The 10,956-nt window shown below is 44.7% G+C and overlaps 2 protein-coding genes across 3 annotated transcripts in view; one reads left to right on the top strand and one right to left on the bottom strand.

The window, feature by feature from the left end:
* LOC105561323 (armadillo repeat-containing protein 4) overlaps positions 1-10,956 on the bottom strand; it is a gene marked incomplete at its 5' end in the record, with an annotated part of 50,576 nt that overhangs the window by 10,841 nt on the left and 28,779 nt on the right. The window lies entirely within an intron of this gene.
* LOC105561222 (28S ribosomal protein S21, mitochondrial) lies at positions 201-1,010 on the top strand. Of its 2 annotated transcripts, none has more exons than XM_012011008.1 (2): positions 201-264; positions 662-1,010. In XM_012011008.1, exon 2 carries the CDS (start codon positions 662-664, stop codon positions 932-934), a length of 273 nt encoding a protein of 90 aa, XP_011866398.1. In that variant the 5' UTR covers positions 201-264; the 3' UTR covers positions 935-1,010. The 2 variants fall into 2 exon arrangements, with proteins under 2 accessions (XP_011866398.1, XP_011866397.1); XM_012011007.1 differs by having other exon boundaries at positions 208-438.

Genomic DNA, 10,956 nt, shown 5'->3' with positions numbered 1-10,956 from the left:
TCTGCCATCAGCCTAACGCTCGTTTTTGTGTTTCGTAGATGGCCCACTGGCTCGTGGTTTATTTCATCACCATCACGTTGCTGAACGTCGTATTTCTAGGCCATATACAATTATTTTACGACTATCCGCCGGAAACGGCCGGTAATTGATCAGCTGATCAGGCGTCGTCGTGACGCGGCGGTTCTCGACCGGCCGCCAGATGGCGCCGTCCGTACTGTGTCTCCATCCGGATCAGGCGGCCGCCCGTCGTCCGAACTCGGGATCGTAAGTATCAGTTTGCAAGTGAAATAACGATTCCTCGCGGTATATTTTCGCACGGCGGCGCGTAATCAATTCCGCTGGATACGCGAGAAGTGTTTCTGGTCGTCGGCATCGACGGGGACAGCGCGAGGTTTGGTCGGCGGTTTCCAACCTAACCTAAAATCGGAGCTGCCCGCGGTAAATATATTTGCCAATATATAATCCTGAGCTCGCGTAAATTTAATAATCGAGAGAATCGTTTTTCCTAGCGTCATATTGCGATTCTGGTAGATATGTTTTCACAACATTTGCCGTGTCTCGCTGCGTTCTTTACGCAGCCTGAGGACCGCGAGTTGCCTAACTGTATGCAAAACGTTCGCGGAGGAAAAATTATGGAAATGTTGTTCGCGTCGTTTTCCAGATGGGTCTCCCGCGGCACATACAATTTTTCAGCCGTACGATCTTTGTTCAAAATAACGACGTGGACAAGGCGTGCCGTGTGTTAAATCGTATCCTGTCCAAGGAGGACATCCTCGGGCAGTACAGGCGCACGAGGTACTACGAGAAACCGACGCAGGTCCGACGCAGGATCAACTTCGAGACGTGCAAGTCGATCTACAATGAGGACATGAACAGAAAGATCCAATTTCTTCTACGCAAGAACAGAGTAGATCCTTATCCGGGCGCGTCGTAGGGCCGTTGATTGTAAGTCCGTCAACAAGTTGGCACCCTACGATTTATTTATGAATAAATTCACGTGATCAAACGTACGGATGACGCTCTCTGACACAGGGTACATTATTCCTCCCGTTTCATTCTCGTGTATCCGATTCGAATTAATTCATGCTCCCTTCCTTCCTCAGCTATACAGCACGACGCTGATATTTTCATTTGCTTCTACCGCATTTAAATGCTTCGACTAATAGATATCGCCTCCGTTGTATTTAACGCTGGCCCGCGAAGGTAACATTCCTATTTAAGGAACAATCAATTAGTAACTGTATATCAAGATACAAAAATATAATCTGCATCGGGGATGATGGATCAATACGAAACGCGCTTCGAGCGTTAATGCAGCGCCAAGCAGCGAAATGAAAAATCATCCTGGCGGACAGAAACGCGTTTTCCCGCTATCTCGCGCCATAAGTAACCCCAGGAAGTCGGTTCGCGCGTGAAGCGCGCGTTTCTCTCTCTCTCTCTCTCTCTCTCTCTGTCTCTCTCCTTTTCCTCCTCCCGTAAACGACTTCCATCATCTTTCTTTCGCGAGAGAGGCGAGAAAAGACAAAACGTCCGGTTGGTCGGTCGGCTTCCCTGGCAACGACTCCGCCAACTTGGCGAAAATTGAATAGATAGTGGCGCCCGGACTATGCCAAGTTTTCCAGCAGGGTTTGTCGGTGGACAGGAGGGTAATTCGACTTCGCGGAGAGAAAGGGAAACAGAGAGAGAGAGAGAGAGAGAGAGGGAGGAAGAGAGCGCGCGGTCGCTCCTGTATCCTTCTCTTGGCGATAACGTGGACGACGTCCTATTACAGTAGGACAAGTACCGCTGCTCGATTTTCGAAATCGTTCCCGCGGCGAAAAACGTTTGGCAAAATGTCCCGCTGGAATATTAGCGCGAAAACTGGGGAAACACGATCTTGCATATTCGTTTATATTCAGCGTCACGTCGGCTCGCTTTCGGACGCACGGGCGTTCAACTTTCGAATATTTCGCGTCGAGCCGGCGCTGGTAATCAAGTCCCCGAGTTCACCCGGGCCGATTGTCGTTATTAAACCTTTTGGAATTCCTCCCTCTGGTCTTAATTTTCTTCCTCGAATTATCGTGGGAGCAAGCGTAATTAAATATTCTATTTTTCTCGTTCCGGAAGGCCCCCCTTTTGCCACGAGTCCGTTTGACCTTCGGAGTTTGAAAAGTAATAAAACGCGGTCTAAACTAAAGTCCGTCAGCTTAGTAATATACACACAATCTAGAAGTTCTTTAATTAGCCGGTCGGTGTTCATTTCATTTCAAACGGGGGAGCGGCACGCAAATGAAAGATTCGCCCGAAAAGCCGGGAAGAAACTCAGCCGTTTCACAATCGCGCGGGGATCGACACGAAAGATGCAAATATTTCGCGTAACGGATAGACCGTCCCCGAAAGGGTTAAATAGGTTAAACGGCGATAAATTCCAAGAAGTCGTCGGAGGGAGGCGAGGGGAGGGGGAGGGGGAAGGGGGGCCGGAGGGACAGGAGCGGAAAGCTTTCTCAAAGTGCTCGTCAAGTCATATAATCCGCGATTTATTTGACCCCGGCCGTCATAAATCCGGCCTCGGTGCGTTATTCCCGTAACTAGGAGCGGCAAACGGATCTCATTTCAGCCATCGGGACCGCACGATCGCGCGCCGGCAAACGGGGGGGGGGGGAAAGAGAGGGTGGTGGGGGTGGGGGACGATCCTCGCGTCGTCTCGCTTGAGGAGGCGGTTTGGCTTAACTCCCGGGAATCTGGATCCGAAACTATCCGGCGAACTACTCGCAAGACAGTTTGCCCAGAAACGGATTTCTCAGTCTCGGGGGATGCCACCCTGCCCGCGGCTCCCGCCCTCCGGGCCGCCGCCGCCGCCGCCCCCCCCCTCCTCCCCCCTTCTTCCCCGCGGCCGTTTCGATTCCGAACTCCGCGTGTGCCGGCGCGCCTCCTCCATAGGCCACCTCCGCCGCGCCGGCCGAATAACACGATGGCTCCATTATTGCGCGAGTGCTTTTGGGTATTATGCGATGGGATCGGATTGCGAGCCCGTCCGTCAAAACTGTCGAAAATGGAAAAAGAAACGCCAGATTCGCCCGCAGGAAGCGCGAATTAGGAGGATTTCTCTCCCCCTCCCACCCGCCCGCCCCCCCTTTTCCCGACGAAAGGATCCGATAAAACCGCCAACGTTGAATATATCTTTGCGCGATTATGCCTCGAATTAAATTTCCCTCCGAGCAGGTCTGCTTTAAGTCCACTGAACAATACAACCTTCGTTTGTCCGTAACTTGATATCCGGATTTATATCCAGTGAAGTTCGTAAATTTGTATTTCGAGCTCAGTTTCGGCGATAACTCGGTAATGTGCCGGGAAAAAAAGGTCGAATATTGCGCAAAAAACCGAACGAACGAGTTGCAGATTCGTTGAAAAATACGTACAGGTACTGTCACAGCGAATCCTTTATTTTCCGTGACGCGGATCCGATATCTGGCAAAGATATCGGTAAAAGGGCAGAATCGAGAGAACTACGAAATTTTTATTTAAACATTGCTGCGACGTTTGCCTCGCTTATGAAAACATTCGGGGCAAAATTATGTCTTTGGAGAGAGAGAGAGAAGGAGAGACTGGCGGGTCGTTTTTCCGCAAGACGGATACGTCTGAGCTCGCGACCTCTCCGAATGTTCTCCGCCAACTTTCAGCTGCATCGAAAATTTCGGATTTAAGAGTTCGTCCTGTCACTTGGCGGCCCGAGCTGTGCTTACCGCAAACTTTACCCGCGACACCAACTTATCCGCTCGCCTTATAGATCAATTTGAAACACCTCGTGAATTTCATTAGCATTTCACGACGATATATATATATTTTTTTTCTTTTTCTAGAATCAATCCGGCGATTCGCGCGATAAACGTACTGGAAATGGTAGATGATATCGCGACGGCGATCGCTGCGAGATCGCGCGCATTCTCATGGACGACTATGGCTTACGCGGTTCTTTGTTTAAATAGTTTAAAGCACACACAGATATCCCGTTCGCTCCTCGAAAACGAGGATCCAAAAGCTGCTGGCTCGCTCCTCGCCGCGGTCGTTACTCCGTTACGGGGTCGCCCGGAAGCCGGGCTGGGGTTTTATCCGTCAAAATCTCACCTCGCGCGGGATTAACTGCCCTTCAGCGAGCTACGACGCCTCCTTCGAGATGCGCTTATCAAAGGAACTTTCGCGACGATATTTTTGTCTGTCTTCGTACCTCTGAGAAAAAGTTTGCAAGGCGGAATTAGCGGGAACTTTATAGCCGCGATCGTATAAAGCGCCAGTCCACGAAGTTAAGCCGTGTACGCGCCCCGATCTTCCCTGACCTTTTATTTTTTTCCCTCCTCCCCCCCGCCCGCGCCCGCGTACTTCGTTCCTCTCTGATTTTCCGCGTTCAATGGAACCTACTTAATTCAGTCGTCGTTCGCCGTCGTAGACTGTTAAAAGCAAATTTGCTGTATGACATAATATTGACTTAGCGTCCTGAGCAGCTTAAGATACCAAATTAATGAAGCTCCGCAAATATGAAATTTAAAGCATCTGGACTGTTCCTATTCGAAACATATCGCGAGACTCTCCTCTCTATCAGTCTATTGCGATTTTCTGGGGGGGGGGGGGGGAGGGGTTGACCGATAAAAACAGCGATAGCGTGCGGTTTTTTTTTATGTCGAAATTACCGTCGAAAATCTAAATACTAAATTCGTCTAACGTGATACTCGCGAATATAAATCTTAAACGCGACAAGCTGCTGTACAACTTTCTATCCGCAACTGCGGCGCGGCGGCGGGACGTTAATGATATTAACAAAGCCCGAAATCAAACGTGGAGCTGACGCTGATCGAGTTGGGCTAAAATAACTGACGTTAATTTGCTTGTCGTGCAACAAGGCGCATATTCCCACCGTGATCTCTCCCCCGCTAAATGCGATCGTCTAATTCGGAATGTCGGTCGCATCGTGGAAGGATCGAAGCTCTACGAAATTAGGATGGGCATCGCGAGGGGCGAGATATCAGCCGGTCGGATTTATCAGTGGACGCGATCGATTTTCCGCCGGACGTCAATATCCCTCTTACAAGTCTTTCGGGGGAGGAAAGGACGTCGTCCGTTATAGGACGATTACTCGGGGCCGAGGGCTACTCATGAATAGCCGAGGGCCGAGTGTACAAAAGCGCGCGCGAGAGGCACAGAGACGGCTGTATCCCCTCGTGCATATTGCAAGGGAAGCCTCAAAATTACTTTCGAGCTCGGTTGGTAGTTAATGCTCGCCTCTCCCCCTCTCTCTTTCTCTTGGTGCACTGGGGCTTTAAATATTCCAATTGGCGAAGTTCGCGTCATCGGTCGCTCGGCTCACGGCTGGCCGTTCGGTTCGGTGCCACGACAATAGGTGCACCGAGAAAGCTAAATGAGCCGCGCGACGTAGTTCGGTCTCCAAGTTTTACGCGCCGTCACGAATCGCAACGTTTAGTTACACTTGGTGAGCTCGTCCTTCCCCAAGCAAAGGACGAAGGCGCGAGCCCGCCCTGCTCGCCTGTCGAAAGGTGGCCGCGCCATTCAAAGACCTAGCTGACAAACGTTTCGTCAGAAATTACTACATCTCGAGCTTCATTTAGCTGTCGTAGTAATAAAAAGGTGCCAAATATTTGATTGCTCTATTAGAAGTTTTGTTACTGATAAAAAAATGTACTATTGGTGAAACAATCCAAATATGGTTAAATTTATCGGAAAATATTAAAGAAGAAACATTTACGCAACGAGAAATACAGTGCTTTCAAAATCATTTTAATATGGCTGTGACACCGCCACATTATCTAACCAACTTATTAGATTATCGTTTTAGGTGACAAAAAAAATTGAATCAAGACCAATTAGAGGAAGCTTCAGAATATGCAGCTACGTATCACGTTGAAGCCATGCCATTAAACTATCAATCAAAATGTTCACCATTTAGAGAATTTTTATATTCTAATCAAAATATTGAGAACGTTAGTCCATTATCACGGTGGCGTGCTCTTCAGAATTCTATAAATAATGCTATGTTCGATTTCTCTATGCAGTTGCATACAGCTGTTGCTTCCTCTGCGGGTATCGAACGATCATTTTCTACTTTTGGTATGATACATAATAAATTACGAAATAAATTAGGAACAGAAGAGGCGGCAAAATTGGCCATAATTATAAGAGCTTACCATTCCAATAATTCACTTCTAGAAGAAATTTAAACGGTAAATAAGCTGTGTACATGAAATTAAACGATTACATTCAAACTATTGCGAATTTTACAGCTAAAATTTGTTTTAAACATTTCCTTAAAAAAACATGCGTTTTAAACATTTATTTAAAACAAGTCTTGAAAACGTATGTTTAAATTTATTTCGAGTTTCAAACATGTTTAAAACATTTCTTAAAAACAAAATGTTTAAAACGTAACAACCCTGGCAGCCATACAACTTTTGTCTAAAACATTTTTGTTTGCTGGGCTTAGTTTTTGAGATATTTTACTGTTTAAGAAACAGCGGGGAATGGGACATATATTCGTATGAACATTTTTGCTTAAAATGACCGATACTATCACCTCTCAGAATATGGACTCTTCTTCCTGGGACACCCTGTACATTAAGAATATCTAATAAGAAGGTCCGATAAGAATATCCTATTTAGAAGATTCCTCTCTTAAATTAAGACAATCCTTTTAGCGCCTGTTTTAGAGTAAAATATTATAAAAGTGAAGTATTTTTAAGATGAGAATATCATTTTTTTCGGTGTACGTACGTCGTTCAGAACGAGTGCCGATCCGTATTCGCCGGATGAAATTGTCGCCGGGAAAGGGGCGAAGAAATGAATATGCGGAAAAGGGTGAAAAGTACGTGAGCGAGTCCCTTTTGACGTCAATCTCTTCTGGTATATCGAGCGGCCAAAATCCAAAATAAGAACCAACTCGCGGGAATATGCGGTGGGAGTGTGGGTCCTGTAGTGCGTATGCGGGAAGCCCCACGTCAGTTATTTTAGCGCTCGCCGCGAGAAATCGATGTTAAGGACATTACATCGCCACCGTCGTCGTCGTCGTCGTCGTTGTCGTCGCCGTCGCCGTCGTCGTCGCCGTCGAAACGTCGCGTATGGCAGTCGGTTGAAAATCGACGAAAAACGAGAAAAAGGAAGCGTGATCGACGAGAGAGGAACAGAGAGAGAGAGGGAGAGAGAAGAGAGGAGCGTTTCGCGAGTCGAGAGTTGACGATCGATGAATATGGAACGCGGAAAAAAATGTTCGCGGGCGGGAATAAGGACGCGCGGAAATGTTCGCGGGCGATTCGGCATCGTGTGTACCCGCGCACACAGCGTCACCAAGACACGCGTAGTTTCTGCGAGTCCCAGGCATCGACGTAGATTCAATTTCATGCTAATACTTGCAGATGATATACCACAAAGGTATCAGGCCACTGATGAAAGTTAAACAGCCGGTGCGCGGGAGTGAATGGCAAAGTGGTATTACAACAACTTTCGTATGCTCCGGCCAAGTATGCGTACAAACGGCGAACAATGCGCGTTATATATATACACACACACGCAACGTCGCACATATTGTATATAATATTGTACACGCACGATACATATGTATAATATTATATACAATACGCGCGACGATTTTCCCCCGTCTCTTTTTGAATAATGAGCATTATTATGCAATTATTTGCACGCGGGGTATGACACGTTTTACTGAATCAAAATACCTCGCGGCGGTTCGTATTGTCGAACATACGTGTAACATCGAGTCACCGAGATGAGAATACAATTAGCTGCGGGATAAAATGAGGAGGGAACGTGCAATAATTATACGCCGCGGCTATTAAATTTTTACGCCTACTTTTTCCTATTTCCATTTTGTTCACGAGAAATCCTCAATCTTTTACGGTTCTCACAACGCCACCTCTTTTAATAATGTAAAATTAGTTACTAGTCCATTTTCGCACGTTGTTATTCATTTATATCTTTTCTTTGTAAATGTAACTTGTGGAATGTTATATTTAAAATGCGCACACAAACACGAGGCGAAATTAAACGCGATTCTATCGATCCGCGTTCGATGTATTGCATTTGAAAAGCTATTGCGCTATTAACGACGTACGTCGAGTCACGATTCTTGTGTTTCAATTTCAGAGTTTACATCTTTATCTCGAGGAAAATCAATTTCCACCTTACGCTGCTATCAATTTAATAGGAATTTCGAAAAGAGCATGAGAGATACCCTTGAGATGTTCACGTGGAGCCATTAGCGAGCGAACTCATTGTCAGATTTTTTAGTGAAAAGACAACACGCTTGACACGCATTCGAGGATGCATTCGGCGACCGTTCGATCTTCCTTCTTTTTATTCTTCGCCCTATTTTCGTAATCATCCCCGAGGCATTATGATACCCCATCGACGTGCGTCACTCGACGGCGACCACCGTCCTGGCGACTTTATTGCTCTGTCGGGCTTCATCATTTTATTTACTTATTTCCCTCTCTCTCTCTCTCTCTCTCTCTCTTTCTCTCTCTCTCTCTTTCTCTTTAACCCTAGAAAATAGTTCAACGTGAAACGTGGACCGCCCCATTTGCATGGATTTCAATCTCAAAGATCGTGGATCCGCGAGCGGCATCCTTCGGATAGACGTCGTCGTTACCCCTTTCTAGTCTGAATTAATGGCCTGGACCGTGGCAGCCTTCAATAGATATTCTTGGATATAATTTCAATCTCTTATTTTGTTGTTTATTTTCATTATTCAAGCGATAATATCTTCCAGATGGGCACGCGAATGCACTTTTTTTTCAGCATCGATGATCTGGACGGCGTCCAATAGATATTCTCGATGGACAATTTTAACGCTTTAATGCAAATTCTCAATTTCGCGAATATTAATCCGGATGACTCGAGGAAGAGGGGAAAAAGAAAGGGGGGGAGGGGGGGAGAGAGAGAGTTTTATCTGTAGTGACAATTATTCCTGCTCCGCGGATATTCAGGAATAATGTCCGGCCGCTTTGTGATGCAATTTGTGCGGCGATTATAAAAGCCCAGGTACATATATCGAAACGCGTACAAACTGCTTTCGGCGAAACAGTAAAGCGAGAACGAAGCTTTTTACTGCTTCGTTCATAGAAGGGAGTTTCCGCGAATGGCGCCGGCGAAGTTGGAAAACTCGCCATACATACCGGTAACGCTAAGAAACTTTTAATGAAAATCGAGCAAGACTCTTTTCTATCCCGCGATCTTCCGTCCGAGGGAATGGATTCGAAAATGGTTTTTCGAAATTCTATCTATCTCGGATGTGCCGCGCGCCGCGCTGTGTGTACCGTCTATACAAAGTAACGCACAGAATAGCTCCGCCTCGGTTTTATTTTCAACTTATTTTCAACGCCTGTGCGCGATCGGGCCGAAAGAAAGAGGCGAATTCATATTCCACAGAGGGATTGCAAACGAGAGGAGGAGACGTATCTAATTCGAATATGTAATCTAAGTATATGCGAGAGTCACGGCTTCCCAGTTACCTCTTTCATAACCGATAAATCCCCAGATTTCAGAGCTCGCTTAATCGGATTCGAATTGAAAAGATTCTCGCGACAACGCGCGACAAACGCTCCTCTCAGCCTCGCGGAAGTGAGACTTAAGAATTCTCCATTTGCGTTTCACGCAGGAAATCAAATGCCCATCTACGCCCGCGATATAATTGTACATCACGTGGAAGTGATATTTCAACGTTTCTACCGAAATTCCTTTTCAACACCCTGACGGAAAAAATTCTATAAATAACTACAAAAAATTGACTTGAAATAGAAATTTGTAGAAATTATTATATCTTCGTCGAAACATTAATTTTTTTGGAAAAATATCTACGAAATAGTACCACAAATTGCAATGTTCTCGAATCAGGAAATTATTGCAAGTAATATTGCATGAAAATGTACAATTTTGTGAAAATTAGTACAAAACTTTACTAGTTTGAAAAATTTGAGAAACAACAAAATCTTAAAGAATTAAAACATCTTCTTACTTGTAGAATATTACAAAAATTAACAAAAGTGTCCTAATTCTAGCATTTTCATGTTGATTTTTTAATTTACGTAGACTTTCTTAGATTCTGGTAGTATATTTTATTTTTTTCTGTAGAATTATTTCCGGCAGGACAGTCTTAGGCACGGTTTTTCATTTTCTGGTTGAGAGAATCGTAAAGTCGTCTTTTTTACCGACACATTCGAATATAGTTTTTACGCTTGTAAATCTTCTCATTGGCTCTTTTATGCACAAAATAATACCAGGATAAATTGCGGACTGCGTAACAGAACATTTTCATACTTAAAAAACTCATTGTCAGTTCTGACGTCTAATAAAATTTATTATTCGCGAGCAATTTAAAATTGGCTTTATAAAACTGCAAAATTCTTCCACACAATTAAAGTGCGCATAAAAACAAAGCCGGAGGTTCACGACTTTATATAAAAAACGAAGAGAGATTAAAAGTATCGCCCTGCGAAGCTGTTACCTAATCTAACCTAACCACAATTACTTATAAAGTGATATTTTTAATTTCTCTTCGTTTTTTATGTAAAGCCGTGAACCTCCGGCTTTGTTTTTATGCGCACTTTAATCGTGTGGAAGAATTTTGCAGTTTTATACAGCCACTTTCAAATTACTCACAAATAAATTGTAAATTTCAATTACTAACATTTTTTCTATCAGACTTCTGAACTGTGAGTGTTTAAGTATGAAAATGTTCTGCTATGCGGTTTGCAACTTATCCTTATAGTATTATTTTTTGCATAAGAGCCAGGGTTGTGGTAGTGTCCAGTTAAAAACATAAAAGTTAAGTGAAAAAGTTACATAATTTTAACTTAACTTAGTTACATTACAAACTGTTAACTTTTAACTGAATTTAGTTACATTTTATCGGTAGCTTTTAACTTTTAATTTACCTCTCTCTTGGGCCCGGTTTTTCATTTT

The sequence above is a fragment of the Vollenhovia emeryi genome, unplaced genomic scaffold (genome assembly GCF_000949405.1).
Source record: "Vollenhovia emeryi isolate VEMERY1.0 unplaced genomic scaffold, V.emery_V1.0 DF939209.1, whole genome shotgun sequence".
NCBI classification, from domain to species: Eukaryota; Metazoa; Arthropoda; class Insecta; order Hymenoptera; family Formicidae; genus Vollenhovia; species Vollenhovia emeryi.
The sequence above is the reverse complement of the archived record's forward strand: the minus strand, read 5'-3'. Positions and strand labels throughout refer to the sequence as shown.

Bases quoted from the DNA above. Each gene is read 5' to 3' on its own strand.
- LOC105561222 (XM_012011008.1), top strand. From the start codon at position 662: ATGGGTCTCCCGCGGCACATACAATTTTTCAGCCGTACGATCTTTGTT.